The 20,493-nt window shown below is 43.0% G+C and overlaps 3 protein-coding genes across 4 annotated transcripts; 1 reads left to right on the top strand and 2 right to left on the bottom strand.

Moving 5' to 3' along the window:
* Window positions 1-26: 26 nt before the first annotated feature.
* On the bottom strand, window positions 27-4,262 carry rex1bd (required for excision 1-B domain containing). The gene is made up of 5 exons (XM_020080721.2): window positions 4,119-4,262; window positions 3,600-3,682; window positions 3,230-3,434; window positions 660-748; window positions 27-444 (listed from the first exon to the last, which is right to left on the bottom strand). The coding sequence occupies exons 1-5, from the start codon at window positions 4,119-4,121 to the stop codon at window positions 372-374; spliced, it is 453 nt and encodes a 150-aa protein (XP_019936280.1). The 5' UTR covers window positions 4,122-4,262; the 3' UTR covers window positions 27-371.
* A 1,630-nt stretch (window positions 4,263-5,892) lies between these two features.
* On the top strand, window positions 5,893-8,519 carry fam78bb (family with sequence similarity 78 member Bb). Its single transcript, XM_069522210.1, has 2 exons — window positions 5,893-6,506; window positions 7,855-8,519. The coding sequence occupies exons 1-2, from the start codon at window positions 6,139-6,141 to the stop codon at window positions 8,375-8,377; spliced, it is 891 nt and encodes a 296-aa protein (XP_069378311.1). The 5' UTR covers window positions 5,893-6,138; the 3' UTR covers window positions 8,378-8,519.
* Window positions 8,520-11,591: 3,072 nt separating this feature from the next.
* On the bottom strand, window positions 11,592-19,247 carry slc35a3a (solute carrier family 35 member A3a). Of its 2 annotated transcripts, XM_020080864.2 has the most exons (8): window positions 18,857-19,247; window positions 18,528-18,737; window positions 17,787-17,941; window positions 17,494-17,616; window positions 14,535-14,712; window positions 13,481-13,599; window positions 13,212-13,345; window positions 11,592-13,096 (listed from the first exon to the last, which is right to left on the bottom strand). In XM_020080864.2, the coding sequence occupies exons 2-8, from the start codon at window positions 18,715-18,717 to the stop codon at window positions 13,006-13,008; spliced, it is 990 nt and encodes a 329-aa protein (XP_019936423.2). In that variant the 5' UTR covers window positions 18,718-18,737; window positions 18,857-19,247; the 3' UTR covers window positions 11,592-13,005. The 2 variants fall into 2 exon arrangements, with proteins under 2 accessions (XP_019936423.2, XP_069378310.1); XM_069522209.1 differs by lacking the exon at window positions 13,481-13,599.
* Window positions 19,248-20,493: the final 1,246 nt, after the last annotated feature.

Raw genomic sequence — 20,493 nt, 5'->3', positions numbered from 1 at the left:
TCTTTAAATGAACAGCAGAGAAAATGTCTTGTCAAGTGTTTTTATTTTTAAAAAATAGAATGTATCAAGTAAACAAAGATGGATGAACTTTATTTTAACTATTTACACATTTCATCAATTTCGCTGAAACCTAAGCATTTTTATCTTTTTGCCGAGGCATGCATTAACACACACACACACACACACTGCAAAGCCCTCTAGGTGGAATAAGACTGCAGCAAAGAGCAGGGTGGAGCCAGAGGGGGGTGGGGGTGGTCGATAATTACAGCTGAGGAGAACAAGATGGACGTTGCAGCAGGGCCGAGCTGACCCGCAGCCTCGCTGTGTGGTGAAGTGAGAGGGCGGCTGCAGGTCCCAGGGGGAGTCACCTGTCAATCAGACTCCTCAGAGTCATACTTAAAATCCTGCATGATCTCACTCAGAGCGTCTTTGTTCTTGATGATTCTGGACGAGAGAAGAACACAAAGCGTGGTTTAATTACTTATTTGTGTTCCTCTGTGACAGTGAGCTCAAATGAAATGGGTGACACAGGACAGGTTGTTAAATTACAGGCACACAAGAAGCTCATGTGCCGTCGCCAGCAGGTTGTAAGTGAGTGAGAAAACGTTCAGCGGGGAGCCTAACACAGTAAACTGAGGGGCGGCGATAGCTGCTCTTACTCGTGCTTGATCTCCTGAATCTTTTCTTGACAGCCCTCGTCCTCCGGGTGATCCTGGGCCCGCTGCCTGGCCAGCTGCAGCTTGGCCGTCTGTTGAGGAGGCACATCAGAAAAAGATTTATGCAAACCATTCATCAGCGGAGGACGGAGCGGAGACAGAGGATGGACTCTGGGATAATAGAAGCTTTATGACGTTACTTGCAGAAAGGAAGTTGATTTAATACTATAAAGGAGTGTAAAACTTTATACAAAAGTGCTACACATCAACACCAGATGTATGAGACGCTAACTGTTCAAGAATGTGGGGAATCACCAGAGCTGTTAACCTTTTCACACCAGTCACAGTAAAACCGTCTCTGCAGCCATGATGAGCGTCACACACGCAGGTTTCATGTCACCCACTTGAAACTGTCTGATTCTAACTAAACAGAAACAGTGTTTACTGTGCAGCCGGCAGAAAAGACTAATGTTTCCAATCACAACAATCATGCACTGTTTTCCTCTGAATACTTCAAACATTTATGACTCAACCATTTGCATGAAATCATTATCAAGGTCTGTAACATGAGAGTGGCAGAAGCTGCTTCAGGACAGAGTTTTTTACCTGTAGATTTAAGTCGAGGATTTAATACAGTAAAACTGCATCTAATATTTAAGAAGCTGAATGATCTTCATGTCCACCCTCTCATTATTAAATGGCACCAAATCAATGGAGAGAACCTGGAACCTTGAGCCTCCCAGGGTTGTGTCACTTCAACTGTCCCTTCTACTTAATATACTAATAAGTGAAGTTATAACAATCACATCCTCACATTCCCAGATGAGACTGCCATCTTGGCTTTATTAACAAAGGACAGTGATCTGTTTTCACACAAAGGGTTTGTGACACGGTGAGAGGACAACCACCTCATCTTGACTTGCTAACATATGACACTTGTCACAGATGTTCCCAGGCTCCATGTTATTTTACATGTCCGAGACCAGGGGAGCCCCGGAAGTCTGATTTCATAGTCATTTCAATAATACTGGAACCAGTAACAGAAAGCATGGAAACATCATTTACCTCATTAATAGCCCTTGTAAAATACTTCTATTAGGGACGAACTCCCATCACCTGCTTTGTGGCTACGCAATGCAATGTTTTGAAGTTGGGAATACATTTTCTAAATTCAGGGTTCTGGCAGCCTCTTATCACTAACTTTAAGAATCTGAGCTCCCTCAACCAGAATGACTGTCTGGGTCAGACTGCACAACGCATTTTAATTTTCTTTTTCTTTTTCTTATTGTTATCATAAATGGGAAGAGTAGATGGAGGGTTAGGGGCTAATGGAATAATTCATGTTGATCCATTATTTTGTAATGATTTCTAAAATGCCAATAAAATATGTTAAAAAAAAGACAGAGGAGATGGTGTCTGACCCCTGGGCAGCCAGTCAGTGACCATGGGCCTGCGGTCGTCAATGTCACCATCTCACAGCTCGGCCTCATACAAATAATGTTTTCATCTCCTTAACCTGGAACAGCCCCGTGGATAGTTGTCGCAGAATACAACAATGACTGCACTTCCTACATCGACTATTGTGTAATTCTTGTATCTGGATTTTTTTATAGAGCCTTATCAGATATGACACTGCAGCTTGGCTAAGTATTTTTAAGCCCAAATGAGACAGAGTGATGCAGACAGTGTGGACAATTATGGGGTACAACATTAAACAGCACACATCCCTAAAGTCTGTTTACAAACAGGCTGCCCTAAGACAAGCCAACAGGATAATAACTGACCCATCCCACGTTCTACATGCCGAGTAGCAGCTATAACACCCACAGGCAGGAGGTTCAGAGACTCTCATTGCAGATACAGCAGTTGATCCTGAAACTGTTTAATAACAGCAGATGAGGCCAGGATGGGGACTGGATCTTTTCTAAAGGCTTTTTAATGGAATCTGTTTTGTTGTCTAGCTATTGTTTGAATCTTGGTTTGCCATTTACCTTTGTATATTTTCTATATGTGTAATGTTCTTAGATCCCTTTAGAACCTTATTCATTATTTATTAACACATTAGTATATTTTTTGCAGGAAATAGTTAGCAGGGGCCATGAAGCTTGATGAAAAGTTCTGCAGAAGAACTCTGCCCCCTTGTGTATAAACAGAGTAACTCTATCAAACATTAATAAAATTAACTTTTATACTGTTACATGACATTTATTTAAAAAGAAACTTAAAGGAAACATTAGTTATGGTCGGTAAAGAGGATGTTTGAAACACATTTCTATCGCGATTATTACAGATGATTGTAAAAAAAGAAATATTGTTAAAAAGCAATATCATCACTTAATAATACAGTAAAACTACTACTAACTAAATTCAAATTTTATTTATTAGAAATGCTTCAGTACAGAGTTTCTTATAGGTAATTGTGTTTATATGTTGAATATCACAGTTCTGCTGGGTGTATTACCTCCAGTGTTAAAAAGCAAAGGTGTACCATCAGGTAACATTTTATCAGTCATTTTCTTCGTCTCTGTCTGTTTCTCATCCAAAAATTGACCCAAACAAATAGCATTTCCTACCAGTTCCAGTTTCTGCTTCTCTTTGCTCTGCAGCTTGTCGATGTGCTCAGAGAGGTCGGCCCTGTCAAAGTCATGGTGCAGCCTGCCCTTGATCTGCAGCACTTCCTTGGAGATGCCAAGGAAGGCCTGCGTTATCTCGTGGACCAGCTGCCTGTAGTGGTCAAAGTCGTACTGAGGCCCAGTTCTCAAGTAGGCCTCATGTCCTCTGGCAGGTGGTCAAGCATCAGCCAAAACAACAACAAGAGATGGAACATGTGAGGCACATATATATGAGGCATATAGATTTCTCTGTTAATGTGCAGAGGAAGTGAATCCCATACATCCTTGTATGCAGTAACAACAACTGCCTCATTAGTGGATCTATACTTACTCCTCAAAGAGCCGATATGTCTCCACTCGCTCAGACTGAAGATGATAAAACCTCTGGATTAGGCTTTTAAAGTCTGTAGGGATCTACACAAAGGAAATGCCATTGAAGAACATTAACATTAAACAAGTGGAGAGGGATTGTCTTACAGAGGAATCTCACATCTATTCAGGTAGACAGGTTATGTTACAGCTTAACACAAATACCTCTATTATCATTTTAAATATTTAGATTTGTGTCATTTTCATTAGTGAATCTGATCTAAAAACGACCTTTCCTTTAAACTTAACATAACAGGCTCTGATAAGAGTTCATCAACTGTAAGTAATCTGGAACTTTACTTGTATTTGTCTCTTTTATTTTACAATAACGTTAAAGTTAGAGGGTATAAGTAAAAATGAAACTATTCCTCTTGTAAACAGCAGCCTGGTTAGCATTAGCTTAGCTTCCTGTTTACTTTAGCACATGTGTCAGTTCTCAGCCTCGTTAAGTTTCCTGCTGAATGAAAAGTCAAACTCTTACCATGACGACCTGTGGGACGGAAGGCTGAAGATGTTTCAGAGTCTACAACAGAGACATGATCTGCTTCTTCATCAACTATTCGTTGCTTCCAGTCTGTGAATCAGCAGCATGTGGCCCCGCCTATCCCGGAAATGATGCAAGAGAACCGCGTACAGGAGTGGACTTCAAAATAAAGGTTTGTCATGAACCAACAGTAGAACTAATGCATTATATTTAAAGGATTTGGTGACGGTGCTGCTGAAATGGAATGACACAGTTTTGTCCAATAATAACTGGTAAAAAAAAACAACAACAACAACACATTGAGTCTGGTTCGGCCAGAGGTCTCTTCCAGTTCATCTCCACAGTCGTTAAGGTGCTTGCTCATTGTGGGAACTGTTGGGTTTGTCTATACTGTTGTCTCGTTATGATTTTGCACAATACAAATACAAATTAATTGAATTTGGGGAGAAGGAGATTTACTGATTTCCACCAGGTTGTGAAGCATTGTGATGCTTGTAAAGTTATTTTTATACTAAATCCAGTTTTGCAAGCAATCCAGGATGTGGGTTGCATCTTCATATTAAAATAATTGTAATATATTCACCCAGCTGTCAGGCCTATATTTGTGCCGCATTGTCAGTTAGTAAACGTGTGCTTTAGAAGTGTTGTGACAGTGGACTTTTAAAAAACTAAAAATACATATATTAACGCAGTTTAAAGAGCTTCAAAAACCCTATCCAACTATCTGCGTATCCATCCATCCATTCATCCCCTCTTAACACAAAGGGACTTTTATTTCAAGTGTTTATGTTTAAACACATTCAACATTTGCCTACAATCTATCTATCTATCTATCTATCTAGCCTCCATCCATCCATCCTTCTTAACATGCAGTTGGTGCTGCTTTTATTTTGAAGAGTATCACAATGTCACATGCCCTCCTGTACAACAGAGTGTCCTCATCTCTCATATTTAATTACAGAGTGAATAATCAAACTTTGTAACACAATAACGTGATGTTGTGAGGAGACCATATGGATCATGTGACTTCAGAAATGACCAGAGTGACGTCATAGGCGATCTGTTGAGTCTTAAATATGAATAAATCCTCACACTGTGCATCAGGGGGCTTATCTGCTGCTTGTGTGTGTTTATAAGATTACAAAGCATTATTCCAACATGGAGGACACAGCAGCAGACACTCCTCCGCCTCCAGCGTTCCTCCGCCGCTCATTGGTCGGCTCAGCCTCTTCAGCACCACGCAGTCTGAACAGCGACAGTCCGCCGGGCAGCTCCACCAGAGGAGGCTGCTCTGCTCGGTTGCTATGACGATTCCATCTGACTGTTGTTTTTACCTCTAATGTCATTGTTTCCTCCGCCTGTGTTGGATGTTTACTGACACCTCCTCATCTCTGGGTTGTGATCGTGAAGAGCTGTCTCGTCCAACTCTCCAGGAGGAAGCTGTGTGTGTGTTTTTTCCCCCTCCACCATCGCTGATGCTCGGAGGTTCGGTTTCTTTCACCTGGTTTCTCTCCCGTCGCGTCGCCAGGCAATGACGGGCTGTGACACCCCGGCTACAGGCAGCAGCAGCAGCGTCCCGTGCACAGAGCCGTGCCCGCCAGCCTCGCTGCCCGACCACCGGGTCCCCCCGCCAGCGCCCCGTCGTCCGCCATCAGCTCCCCGGCGGCTCCTGTGACATGACAGCTCGGGGAAGGAAGAGGAGGGTCAGAGGGAGCGGACGGATCGGATCCCAGAGGAGAGGGCACAGTTCGGAAACAGAGAAGATAAATGATTGTGGATTTTTTTCTGTGACACTGTTCTAATCCCTGCAGGGTGTTTCTCTGGAGAGGGGTCAGATCACGGGGTCAGCGGGGGCCCCCAGGAGCCGCTTCATGTCCCCATACATGCACAGCAGCTGACACGACCTGGATCCCCCTGCCCTCCACTGGAGCTTTATTGTGATTCTGTTGTTTTCTTTTTGAGGGGGGGCTATAGTGTGGTACAGCACCCACCTTTGCCTTACAACAAGTCCCATCTCATGCACAGCCTCATACTGGTCGAGTCCCAGTCAGCCGCGCTCTTCCCCGGGCCCGTCCGGCTCACCTGGCTGCTCCTCACCGTCTCCCTCACCTGCACAGACATGGGCTGCATCCAGAGCATCGCCTGCAACAAGTCGCGCCTCAAGCGGGAGAACATCGTGGTGTACGACCTGTCCGCCACCATCGACCACTGCCCCACTGTCATCGAGGAGAACTCGCCGATCGTGCTCCGCTACAAGACGCCCTACTTCAAGGCGTCAGCGCGGGTCGTCATGCCCCCTATTCCGCGCAACGAGACCTGGGTCGTGGGCTGGATCCAGGCGTGCACCCAGATGGAGTTCTACAACACCTATGGAGACGTCGGCATGTGAGTTTCACACCTCTTGCCACCTGCGTCCTCATCGAACCCCTGTGCTCTCACATATAGATATGCATGCGTGCAGGGCTTAAGATGCTTGTGCACAACAACATATTCGTGCATCACACGCTGAGCAGCACAAGAGGAGCATTTGTGCACGCAGCAGGTTAACTGTGCTCGTCAGCCTCCTTCACTCAAACGCCCACCGACAGATTCTGTTCCTGTGACTTTGGCACCTAAATAGGAAAGCTGCTATTAGAGGAGCTAAACAACAGTTGCTGCTCTCTCACACACTCAAATTTGTTGCCCACAGAGGCATGTCCTCCCCCACACCCCCACATTATCTGGAGGGCACACATGAGGGGGTGTTTAATCCTGCTGGGTTTATAGAGAGTGGGTGTAAGGCTGCGAGGATGGTGGCTTATATAGGGTGGGGTGTCATCCAAATAGATGTAAGGGGGGCACACGATGACACAAACTGTTGGGTGCAACAAAGAGATGATGATAATCCGCTGGTACAACCACCAGATACCATTTACAGGCGCCTGCTGTAGACTCATGGCAAGCTGGTGTCTGGATGAGAATTTAAAGTCTGAACGAAATCATTGTATTTTCCTTGTATCCAAATCATTATTTGGGGAAAATAATTTTATGACATTTTTGCTTGATAAAAATATAATTTTTTTATCATTGCCAAAGTAGTTGAAATATTTTTATATGGATCAACTAGTTCAATAATTCAGTTTCATCACTATGTTTATATGCAAATTCCATCATCTGCAGGTCCAACTCATTAAATATCACAAGAATGATAAATGTACCAAATGTACCACTTAAAGTACTTTTCATTACAAGCAACATTCACTCAGCTACACAGCGCCACTATATGCTGCACCTTTTCTATCACACAACAATTCAGTGTTCAGTATCTGGCCCAAGGACACGTCAGGCGGCAGACTCTATAGTAGGATAAAGCCAACAACCCTCTAGTCAATGGATGACCTGCTCCACCTCCTGAGCCACAGTGCTAACATAGAATATGCAATTCATATGAGTAATAAATAAAAATATTTTCATGAAACAGCCGAGCACTGTAGGTTTTTAGCACACATTACTCAAACAGGATTAGTGTGTTTCCAGCTGCAGATGTGAGGCTCGAATGTGTATTTATGGCACCAGGACTGTGTGAAATCAACTGAAAATAAACCACAGTGCATGTTCATCATACTGAAGGAACAAGTCACCCAGTGCAACAATGTGGATTCAGTATGTGCAATCAGACGTATCATTTAAATGCAGAGTACAGTTTCCCAGAATCCTCTTTGATTCCAGTCTCATACTTCCTGTCTCGCTCCAGGTCGAGCTGGGAGCTGCCTCAGCTGCGAGAGGGCCTGGTGAGGGCCATCAGTGACTCAGACGGCGTGAGCTACCCCTGGTACGGAAATACAACAGAGACTGTCACCATAGTGGGCCCCACCTCCAAGCCGTCCCGCTTCATCGTCAGCATGAATGACAATTTCTACCCGAGCGTCACCTGGGCTGTGCCGGTCAGCGAATCTAACACGCCCTTACTGACTAACATCAAAAGGGACCAGAGCTTTACCACATGGCTGGTGGCACTGAACACCACGTCCAGGGAAAAGATCCTGCTCCACACCATCAAGTGGAGGATGAGGGTCGATATCACGGTGGATCCGACGCTGCCCCTGGGCTCCAGGGCCAGACTGGTGGGCCGGGTGCATCAGGACCAGCCTCGGGTGCTGACCCGCATGGAGCCCATCCCTCTCAACGCCATGGGGAGGCCCAACGCCAACGACGCCCAGGTTCTGATGTGGAGGCCGAGGAGAGGGCCTCCGCTCGTCGTCATACCACCCAAATAAGAGCATTGAGGGCGTCTGATTGGCTGAATCCTATCACAGTTGGCCACTTCTGCAGCAAAACAGCTCAACAGATAATCAGATGCAAAGATCGAAAAACAAATGGAGATCGATAAGCAGGTCGCGTTTTTTATAAACTGTCGATGGCACAAGTAAGAGTCGAGTGCGTGTTAAATCTTGAGGGGACAGCTGCCTTAATTCCCCACCGCTGCCTTTGACGATCCAGAAAGTATGTCGGCCTTCTTCAGGTGCTGTTAAGCTGTTTGGTTGTTCAGGATTTACTTTTACAGCCACAGCACAACTGAGCGAAGCTTTGTATCAATGAAAATCTGCCACCGGTGCTGGGAGGTAACACAAACCTGTACTGTAGCTACTCTGGTCCAGAAAGAAATGATCGAACCGAAACCAACACAAGTTTTAAAAAAAGATCAAAAGTTGTTTTGGCCTTAACCTCGAGTTAAGAACAAGTACATTCATAACAGACATAACCAACTAGAATATCTACTGAGATGATACTGGATGATGTGATTTCAGGCACGATGCGAGTGTGTTTGTGTGTTTTCTATAATGGAGCCCCAGGGTCAGGTCCAGGCTTGCTGCTTTGTCACACCAGACTGCCTCACACTAACTCACACACACACCAGGGGGGTGATTACGTTATGTACATGCATCCTCAGAGCTATTTTGCTTTTTACATATCACAGAAAATGTAGAAATCACAGCTTGGAGTCGTAAACGAAGCCCTGCAGCAGGATTTTTTCCTCTGTCTCAATCGCAAGCGGCCAGTTCATCCAAGCTGCAGAGCTTCTCCCTCCCTGCCTTTTGAAAGCCAGCGCTGCCTGTGTTGATGACAGTAGAAACCAGGTTTCACCTTTCCCCCGTCCCATCCCATCTCTGAGGTTAGCTTATTTTTTATGTGTCAAAACGAGTCTGCCCAGAGTGGCTGTGTGAGGAGACAAATGGAGACGTGCTGTGCGTCTTCATTCAGTCAATATTTGTTGTTGAAGAACAGAGATTGTGGTGAAAGAGAACTGTATTTATACTTAAAGGATTGGTTGACCCAAAACGACCAAAAAAAAACAAGTCTCTTATTTGCTTAAAGACCTTATCCAGCCACGCAGATTTTCATTTTTGGAATGTAATTGTGCAAGCTTTGAAATACTGAATCTATCTGTGAGATTTCAAACAAAACAAGTCAAATAAAATTATTTAGCGATCACAGCTCTGAATTATAACGTCAACATTAGCTAATTAAAACGTATTATATTTTGAACCTATAGATGTTGACCCATGTGAAGTTACTACAATTTATCAGGGGGAGAGACCATAGACTTTAAACAAAGATGAAAGATGCGACTCAACCTCCATTGTGCAAAAATGAAGCCAAAACATCCTGGATACAGATGCTGCCATCTTGAGCTTCTGATGTAAAGCCGGAGTCTGTGCTGTAGTGATCGTGGTGTGGATCAAAGTCAAGATTACAAGTAACTAATCAAAACCAAACTAATTGGATACATTAGCACTTGAATACACATCAGTGTGATAACAACTACCTAAAAGGACAGACAGCATCTTTGAGAAAAATATATTTGACATGCACTTTGACCTTTTCATTTGGTCCATGTCCCATCCATTGACATAGATCAGGCAGGATTTATGACCCTTACTGCAGCAGGCCACCAGGGGGTGATAAAGACATTTTGGCTTTACTTTTGTGGAGCTGTAATGTTGTACATCTTTATATAAAGTCTATGGGAGACATGGTGCTACACTAGGAAACTAACTACTAATATAAATACACCTCATAATCCACAGACTAGTTACCAGCAGTTTAAATAAGGACTGATTCTTAAGTAAGAAAGTATTTACATTATGTACAATGTCTGGAAAGACACAGGTTGATTTTTAATATAATTCGTCAAAGCGCTGAGCACAAGTAGTTTTCCAGTCACATTTGATGTATTGGAATAGAGACAGAAATCTCACAGATATTTCAAAACTGGCTAAAATAAATATAAATATATATATCTATATATATATATATATACACATCGCTACGTAATGCTAGAATTAAATGAGATTTTTTATTAGTTTTGGTTGAACTGACCCTTTAAAGATCGTTTAAGGTATTTGGTTTACACAACTCTTGTGCCATTATGATCTTTTTATAAAAAGTGTTTTGACGATGATCCTCAACTGAAAATAAAAAAGCAGAGTGCAGCTTAGAGAACATGAGTCTGAGAGTAAAATGTTGCTGACTGTTTTCCAAGAGGTTTACATGCTGTGTTTTCTGTTGGTACACACTCAGCCCGCAGTAAAACAGGTCATGCTGAGCTGCTGAGCTGGTGTAGATAAGACAGAGATGAAGAGAGACTGGAGGACGTAACCACCGTTATTTTACCCCTGCTGTTCATTACTCTTGGTGCAAAACCGAACAAGCCTTCACGCACACACCTCATCTAGAATAACACTAGAGCCATGATCACCAGGAGGGACTGTTCCACCCTGCAGCACACTCATCGTGGACAGTGGACATTTGAACAACATGCCTATTGTAGCCATGACACGGGAGCCGATTGTGTGTCTGAGAGCCCACACTGACAATCAAGGGAAACATCTAGAGAAGCGCCTTTAAGGAGGAGAAACTAAGAAGGGTGATCCTCACTGGTTTGTGATTTTATTCAGAGACTTTTATAGGGTGAAAACAAAACAAAAACTTTTTTCACAAGTTGCCCCGATTACAGCAAGAGTGTTAGAGAAAATACATTTTAACTTGATCATGAAGTCGCACACTTGCAGTCTGTGTGTATCAGGGCCTCAAGTGTCTTTTACAGTAACAGATGTGCCTGAGGACTCGGGCAGAGCAGGTGAACAGCTCTTCATGAGGAGCTTGACTCATTCAATCCCACTTGTTCTGTTGATTGACTGGAGTTTAATGCAGCGACTGTTCATAAACACGACTGGGTAATGGTGGTTTACAGTGTTACAACAATAAGAACATGAAACTGCCGTGGTACAGTCCTTTCTCTCAGACTGTCTGGCTTTTGCATGCAGTGTTTTTAAAACTCATTAAAACAAATGCCAAATATGTCAGAGTGTGAAGTTATTGGATGCCCTGGAATTTGCAGCTATAATGCAGGAGATTAAATGCTAAGTATAAAATGTGAATGTGTGGGTGGTACGACAGAAAACATCAGGGAGGAGACAGACAAAAATATATTCAAAGAATTTAAAGTTTTCTTTTATAAAAGATCCACATATCAGTAATTAAAATGATGAAGTTATTAATTATACCCGCTTTATCCCAACGAAAGTAGTTCAAGACAAAATACTCCAATAAAAGTGTAACCTTTGATGTACTGTAAGTACAACTGATGTAATCAGTTTCAATAGTTCAGACTTCACTGGGCCACATTCAGTAACGTTTAGTTTTCTCTTTACTTCGAATCAACAGAATATATCTTTACACAAGCACAGGACACGAGGAGGTGGATGTCATAATCAGACGCTTTGAAAAGTCATGTAAATGTCTAATTCAAGAACGAATAAGTTAAACAGACAATTCATTTAGATTTATAGTATGATTTAAATGGTGCCAATATTTACAATCAAAGGTTAACATTATATCAAGTTGTACAAAATTACCACATTAATCAAAACGTCCTTTTCACGTCAAAAATCAGTCTTTAAATAATGATCCGCCTCGTTGTTACGACCTCCAACAGCGTCAAGTTCATTTATTTATTTTAATCACACACCCAGATTACAGACAGACCAGAGCCATACACACTGATCTGTATATGTTATCGAAGACGCCTCAGTGACTATATGTTGCCTGGCAACAAAAAAACTGTTTCCAAAAATAGCTGAACAAAGGGCAGTGTGAGAACCGTAATTCAGATAACACTAGTTCTGACGACTTCCACTACCGAGTCTTAGTGCCATTGATCGGTTTTTGCTCTGGAGGCAGATGTAGAGAAATCCACCTCAACCACGGTTTCAGTGCTAACCTGGAGCATTCGCACCCTAAACCACGAGACTGCCGCAGCATCATACACAGTGTTACAGACACGGCTGGGACGATCATTCCGCAACAAAAAGGCCCTAAATCTGCTTTCCAAATGTTGTATTGCAGTTTGAGAAACTCCTGCCTGACTTTCCTCTTAAATCTTTTATTGTTCGGGTGTATCAGTGAGTGGCAGTCAAACAGGTTCTTAAACACAATCAGCCTGTCCAGTCAAGAATGTCTCTCCAGCCCTGGAGGTGGTTGAGGATTATCTCTACGGTGGCAGTTAATGAAGACAGAAAAACATACAATCCTGTTTTACCAGCTTTCTTCTCTCACTGGTTACTCGTCCAGCTGAGGCACTTTTGGTGTTTGAGACCTATCACAGTGTTGTGCTTGCTTTTTTTAATCTCCCTCTTCACTTATCCTGTCCCAGCCTGCTTACCTCCCCGCCTCCAATTCCTCCGTTCCTCCATTTTGCGATCACAATATATGATAAAGACCTTTCCCCCTCTTTTTTTTTTTTTTTTTTTTTTTTTAAATCCCTGTCCTCTTTTCCCCTCCTCGTCTTCACGCTTCAACAGGACCTCCCGCTGCTGCTGTGGTGTCAGCCGTGAATGTCCTACTATGCCCTGCTGGGGTTGGGGGATGACTTGCCCTCGTAGCCATACAGGAAAGTGGCCATGATGACCAAAATGGCCCCTAGGAAGAACACGCTGTGGAGGAGAGCAGACGACTCAATCAGCTGGAGAAGTTGCGATTGTGAGAAAGAAAAACTGAGATCATAAAAAAAAATACACAGAGGGGAGAGAGAGTGATTGTTTCCTCTACCCAGTGGGGTCGAAGTCCTGCAGCCAGAAGTACGATATGAGAGTCGACAGGATGATGGAGAGCGACGTAGCAAAGCCCTTGAGGATGTTGTCTGCATACTTGATGACCGCGGCTATGACCAGACCTCCCAGGGCCTGAAGAAACAACAAACACACAGACAGATGGACGAAGGCATGACCTGCACAGGCCGACAGCGAGGCTGCTCCGCCGAATAAAGAGTCTGTTGCTTCTCTGGTGAGAAACAATTATTGAAGTGAAGTGAGAGTTACCTGCAGCGCAACAACAGCCCAGGTGACTTTATTGTAGCCCTGGAACATTCCTGACTCCTTCACCCTCTCACCGTCGTAGGCCATCATCCCAAAGAGGCCAAACACAAGACCAAACATCCCTGAACACACACACAGACACACCTTTCGTATCTCGCCACTACACAAAAGCATTAGGACTATATTGAAGAAAAAAGAAAGTCTTGATATTTTAAGAGTGTAGTCATAATTAATTAATTTAATTTTTGGGGGAAATAACCAGCAAGAGGAACCCAGACCTTTCCTCCTTCTGGACAAAAACCTTTAACTGGCCTTTATACTCTGTCACACCACCACTACTTTGTTTCTCTCACCTCTGTCTCTGATAAAGCTTCAACTAACAATTCTTTTTTTTATCATTTTTGATTAATGTGTCAATAATTCTTCAAATTACTTGTTTTGTTGGAGGCCACAAGCCCAAAATATCCGGTTGCCAATCCAACAAAACAGAGAAAAGTTAGACAAATCCTTTTATTGATAATTTCATCAACATTACTAATTGATTTTCCAAGTGATTCAGCCTTAAATTCTTATTTCCTCCATTTCCTATTTGATGACATCACCTTATAACTACTAAGAAAAATAACACACAGCCTTTTCTGCACTGCTCTTGTTCTTGGCTCCAATATTGTAATGCAGGTGAAAAAGCTCCACGCTCACACCAGGAATCGCAGGAGACTGAACACATGCCTCACACGTTCCAGGGTAAAAATAAATCAGACGGGAACATTCATCTTAACAGGAATGTATCGCAGGTAAAAAAAAACTAAAAAAAACTAAAAAAAGCCCAGCTGGATTTCTGTGCAGGGAAGAAAACTGTGCACGAGAGCTCACTGTAGAAACATGGTGCAGGGGCCTGTTTCAATCTTCCTTGTTGATGAATGTGCATTAATCAAATCAAAATGCTTGCAGAGGTTATGTTTATATTTCTGTCGTCAGCGTTTTAACACTACTCTTCAGTATATTGAGTAACATTTACAAATTCCTGCTCACACCAGACAGACTGATTAATACTGACCTAGCTGGATGTTGCGGACCCACACGCTCTGTTTGCTCTCCTTCAGAATCTTCTCAAAGTAGACGCCAGCGAAGCCACTGGAGCAGCACGCCACCAGGACGGCTGCCACACCAATAAACTGGGAGCCTGTGGACAGCGCTGCCTTCTCTGTATTATCAGCAGGAGCGTCAGAGGGCCACTGCAGGCGCAAGACAAACGTGCAGATTATAATAAAACCCAAGGTTGAAAGTTCATTATGAACCCTGGAAACAAGTGGTTTAATTCAAATCTATTTCATTTTCCACATTTTGTCTTTTCAACTGTATCCTCTGATTTCATCAGCAGATGGAAATACCGAGATATAGATTTAAAAAACACAGAGAGGTCAAACAGCAAACTCCAACCACCAAGGAAGATGAGACACAGTGGAAAGTTGTGGAATGGCTGGTAAGAGGTCATTAGGGTTAAATAAAAGTTTAATGTTTTTCCATTTAATGGTTGGTTGGTTAGTTTGTAAGCAGTATTACATAAAAACTACTGGACAGTTTACCAAGAAACCTCAGAAGGACGCGGTATGGGTCAGGGAGGAACACATTCAATTTCAGTGCAGATGTGGATGAGGGATTTATTTTCACTTTATTCACTAACATGACAAAATTGATTACTTAGGGGACGAGAGTTTTTCCTCTTCCTTTTCCTCTCATCTTCGACTCGAGGGTTAAGAGCTGAGGATGTCGCACTTTGTTAAGCCCTATGAGGGTAATGTGATTTGTGAGTATGAACTGTATGAGTAAAATTAGTTTGATTAATTGATTGACTGTTGGGCATTGACTATATATTTTATTTTTTAGGACCATACTAAACATGTCCAGTCTCAAGCTAAACTTAACACTGTAAACTTGAATCTATGAGACATACATAAGTGGTTTTGATTTTCTTATTTACCCTCTGCACACAAGTGAATGAGCACATTATTGCTGCAAAAGGAAACAGAACTACACATGAGCAGTGTGTCATTATAAGCAGACGCAAAACAGAACTTATGAGCACTAACTACCAAAAGAAGCATTTTTCTTTACAAAATATTTATGAAATGTTTAAGCTCAAATAATCATTGCAACGAAAACATAATCCAAACAATCACATTAGAATCTCTCTCCAATGCTGGAACTAACAAATCACACCCAGGTATTTCACAACTTTGCAGATTTGTAAAAATGCTGCAGACTGCGAGTTCCTGCTTCATGTGCAGCAGTAAGCAAAAAAAAACATGGTGTTAATGCAAAAGAATAAAAATGGTCAAAGACCTATTAAGAGATATATTGTAGGTGTATATTTATGTATTTAGATAAATAAGATGGAGTTATTCTTTGTTAAAACTCATTTCAATAAGTGAAGTGAGAATTAACAGCACAAACCTTGAAAAGTGAAAATGAAACGCTGCATTAATGAAACCAATTTTTTCTTGCTAATCCGTTGCTCATTAGCTCTTTATATGTTTGTAGGCGATACTGTTTGCAAACAGAGCAGTTGCTCTGGCTGCGTGTTAGCATCACATTTTGTCGCCCCAGGTACACTGAGAGCGGTGAGCGTTTTCTTTGTGGTTGATCCAGTTATGAGGGTGTAGCTTCATCCCCTCCTCCTCCTCCTCCTCCTCCTCCACTGTGCGTCAGTGCGAGCTCTCACAGAGCATTAAGATCACATCCGGTATCATATCAATTGACTGGCACCCCCTTTGTTTTGCCAAGGAGGAGGAGGAGGTGATTCTACAACTGCTTGTCTATTCATCAGCATACCATTAACACAGAGCAAATATTTATTCATCAAGTCCAGGCCTCTTTGTTTTGTCTTACGGTATTTACTTAGCATTCACATAAGAGCACTTGGACATTGTTGAGGCACCTCCTGTTTCTCTGGCACATCTTGTACTCTGAACCTGGTAAACTCAATAGCATGACTTATGATTTGTAAAGGCACGCAGCTGTCTGTGCCGTACAGCTGACGATGCACTTCAGAGCTACAGCCGAGCCTCGAAAGGAGCTGCCTGCAGAGCTCAGAGACAGGACGGCGTCCAGGCACTGACCTGAAAAGGCAACACAAAAGTTTCCCAACAGCACAGTGTTCTCCATGAGTCTTCAATGGAAGGAGTGCAGGTGCAGGACTGAGACTGGTTCATCCATGACACCTCCTCAAGGCTCCAGTGATCATGCAGCCAGAGCTACTGCTTTGTTTGAAAACGACTCTCCTACTAACTATCAAACAAACAAACAAACAAAGAGCTAATAAGCAACTGAACTGCTAAGAAATTGATGTTTCATTAATGCAGCATTTCCTTTCACTTTTCATTTTTGAAGGTTTGTGGTGTTAATTCTAACTTCCTACAGCTGGCTGCCAAACCAAATCCCACCCCTGTGGGAGAAGAGCCTGTAAGAGAAGTGACAAGGAGTCACTGGTCACTCCAGCTGAGCTCTAGAGATCCTGTGTGGAGAACCTTCCAGAAAGACAACCGACTTCAGGGCTTGACACCTTTAACAGTTTAATCTTGGTTACACCAGACTGGAGAATGTTGTTTCTCACAGTCCGAGAAACCTTTAGGAGCTTTTTTCCCTGAGGACAGGTTTCTGTCTGGACACACTGGACGAAGGAAGAAACTGTATTGGAGCAGATCCAGTTAAACTAGGATGCTAGGATTTTTTTTTTAACTTTCTTCAACATGGCGAGATGGGACATTGGTCAGAGTGGAGATATGTGCTCTCCAAGTGCCTGTCTAGTCCTGAGGCAAACTATACATTTTTGCTATAAATGGATATATACGCTAATTAGTAGTGGAATAAAAGGCTTAATTTAAACACTGCTGCTCATAACAAGAGCTAAGAGACTTCTATTTGTTTATTATTTTTCCATTAAGAAGATATTCTGTGGTTTTTGAGATGGTGAAAACAGCTGTTAACATTCAAAACACTTGGAGGTTGTACCAGACCTGCACGAAAGCCACTCCTGCCATAAGAATGAGTAAAGAGAGCCACTGGTAGATGCCCAGCCTGCGGCCCAGCATGGACACTGAGAACAGAGCCGTGGTCAAGATCTTCAGCTGGTACGTCACCTGATGGAGGCAAAGTGGGAAAACTTAACAAAATAACAAAATGATCCATGTGAAAGAATGATGTGCTTATTTCTAAAAAAGCTCAGAGACCAATCAGCTCTTCTGTGTGTTGTGAGTAATCTAATTTTCCACCAAGTGGCCTCCAAACCCAACCTGCTCTCATGCTGTACCTGGTATGTGGCAGCGTCGAGGTTTGACAGGGCGACATACAGCAGGTTGTTCTGCAGTGTGTAGATCCCTGAGGGGATCGCCAGCTTCAGCGTCTCTATGGGTTTTTGGATGATTTCCTGGCGCAGGATGCTGTTCAGAGCTCGTAAACTGTAATCTAAGAAGTGAAAACAGCCAAGTCAACTGTTGGGCCGTGGTGTGGGTATGTGCTCTAGTTTGTGATGTGATTTTAGTCAAAGAAAAAAGCATATGTGAGGTTTTGGTGATTTTTTTGTTGTAAATCAATGTTGATCTTTATCGACCTCCACCAAGGAGGTTATGTTTGTTTGTTAGTTAGCAGCATTACACAAAATCTACATGAACGATTACCATGAAACTTGGTGGAGGGATGTGGTATGGATCGAAGAAAACATTAAATTCAGGAATCCAGGAATTGCTTTTCTCTTTCTTTAACATTGTGAAATAGGAAATTCCCACTGATTTCCAAGGGAATCATTCATCGATCTTGATATAAAAAAGTTTTTGTTCTAAAAGTGTGTGAAATTTGGTGAACTTGTTAAGATTTAAGCGCTCTGTTGAGCCTTAGCAAAGAGTATGTCAGTGTCATATTGATTAGAAACAACACAATCAGTTAAAATATATATAATTTTAACTAGTGTTTAAATAATAATATCATTGACCCATATAACATAATAAACATAATAATTATTTGCAGCCACGTGATGAGGGTGAGGCAGACTCACTGTGCTCCTTGAAGACCAGCAGCACACAGGCGATGATCTTCATGACCTCGGCCGCCACCACAGCGGAGGAGGCCAGGTACCGCGGGCCCTCCGCCTGCAGGGTGCGGGAGTACCGCATGGTGAGCACCAGGGAGGTGGTCTGGAACACCAGCACGCCCAGAGACAGGTACTTCAGCCGGGGAGAAGCCATGGCCACAGGTCGGTGGGTAGCTGGCCACAGAGGAGGAGGGGGGGGGGATATAATTCACGTTGGAGGATAAATACAGAAGCACAGAGGAATGGAAGCAGGTGTTCAGACAGTAAAAGAGGATTTTACTCGCAGCTCTCACCTTCTTCTCTTCTCTTCCTCTAATGGCGCCTTGAAAGCAACTTGACAGACGAAGCTCAATGTCTCTGGAGGAAAATAAAAACCTCTCTGCTGTCTCTCCGTCTCAGTCCAGGTACTGGAGGCTCGACCCAGCTGTCAAAACAGCTGCACCTCAGCTCCTGGAGTCCATTGACCGCTGAGCTCCGCGGATGTACCGTGCGCTCATTCCAGCTCACCGCCGGCCAGGGCTCTCCCGCACACCGCCACAGCTCTCACCGCCATCCCGCTGTCACCCACCGCCGCCGGGAAACCAGGATTTAAACACAGAGGTGAAGATCTCTGAAGGAGAAGATCTCTGACATGCACAAAGTTCAGGGGAACTTCCGTGTACAGGGTTTCTTCTTCTTCTTTCCGTCAAAGCTCCCTGCGTGAGTCAGCGCCACCTGCAGTTCCGGAAACAAACTGCACTGCTCATGCGTATCAGCCATCAGCAGAAGTTTTATCTTTTGTTTTCTGATCATCAGCTGTCTAATGAAGTAATAACAGGTTTAAAGGGAAAGTTCACTCTGAAATGAAAATTCACTCATTATCCACTGTGTGTTTGAGTCCACAAAACAGTTTTGGAGTTTCAGGGGTAAACTCGTAACCACTTCTTCAGATGTAGTAAAACAACAGAATAAAACATAACATACTGCTTGTGTGGTGTCATTCCAAGTGTCCGTAAGCCCTGACATTCAAATTTGACTCATCATTTGCATCATGTTTTTAGTCTTAATGTCTGCTGTTATCCTCAGCCCAGAGCCGCGTTCATGTTCACATGCACGAGCTCGCTCCTCTATGCTCTCGCTCTTTTTTTATGTTTGAAGACGTGGTCACCAGTTACTCTAATCGTGTTCAATTTGGCTGCAACACTGTTCACCCCTGAAATTCCTTGAGTGTTTTGTGGACTCAAACACTTCACCCACCCCTCCATCGGCAGTTAATTTTCATTTTTGGGTGAACTATCTCTTTTATTACCAATGGCCTCAGGGTGTTTATTTCTGGAACATTTTGTGCTCTGCTGTAATAATGTGTTGTATGTGTTGTTGTTAGTATTATAATTTTCTTAACATTATTGTGTGAAGATATGATGATGTTAAAAGGTCTGAATGTGCAAAATGGAACTAATGACCCACAGTTGAGAGTCAGAGTGATGCAGATTTATAGACTACAAGCTACTGATTTTTATTTGGGTGATTTGTTACTGATGCTGCTTGTTGCTCAGGTTATTTCAGATCCAATTTACACCAGAACATGTCGGATACATCGGTGCTATTTTTTGACAGCTGTGGCTCAGGAGGTAAGGCGGTTCATCCAATAACCAGGGGGTCAGCTGTTCGATGCCAGTGTCCCCCATTCTGTGTCACACTGTGTGACAGATTCTGAACAACAAATTGTGCGGGCAGTGTATGAATGCTGTGCGTAGTCTTGCATGTGTCATGAAGACTAGAAAAGTGAAATATAAATACAGACTATTTATTTACCATTTATCAAACTACATCCTGTAACTACCCATCAACCCTATATTGCTTTGTTGTTCTGGAGTAACAAGAGAGGAAGCAGATACTTCACTGAAATGCAATAGTTACTGAGAGAATCAAGTTGTTACGTTGCTGTATG

Source organism: Paralichthys olivaceus, chromosome 3, assembly GCF_024713975.1.
Source record: "Paralichthys olivaceus isolate ysfri-2021 chromosome 3, ASM2471397v2, whole genome shotgun sequence".
NCBI classification, from domain to species: Eukaryota; Metazoa; Chordata; class Actinopteri; order Pleuronectiformes; family Paralichthyidae; genus Paralichthys; species Paralichthys olivaceus.
The sequence above is the reverse complement of the archived record's forward strand: the minus strand, read 5'-3'. Positions and strand labels throughout refer to the sequence as shown.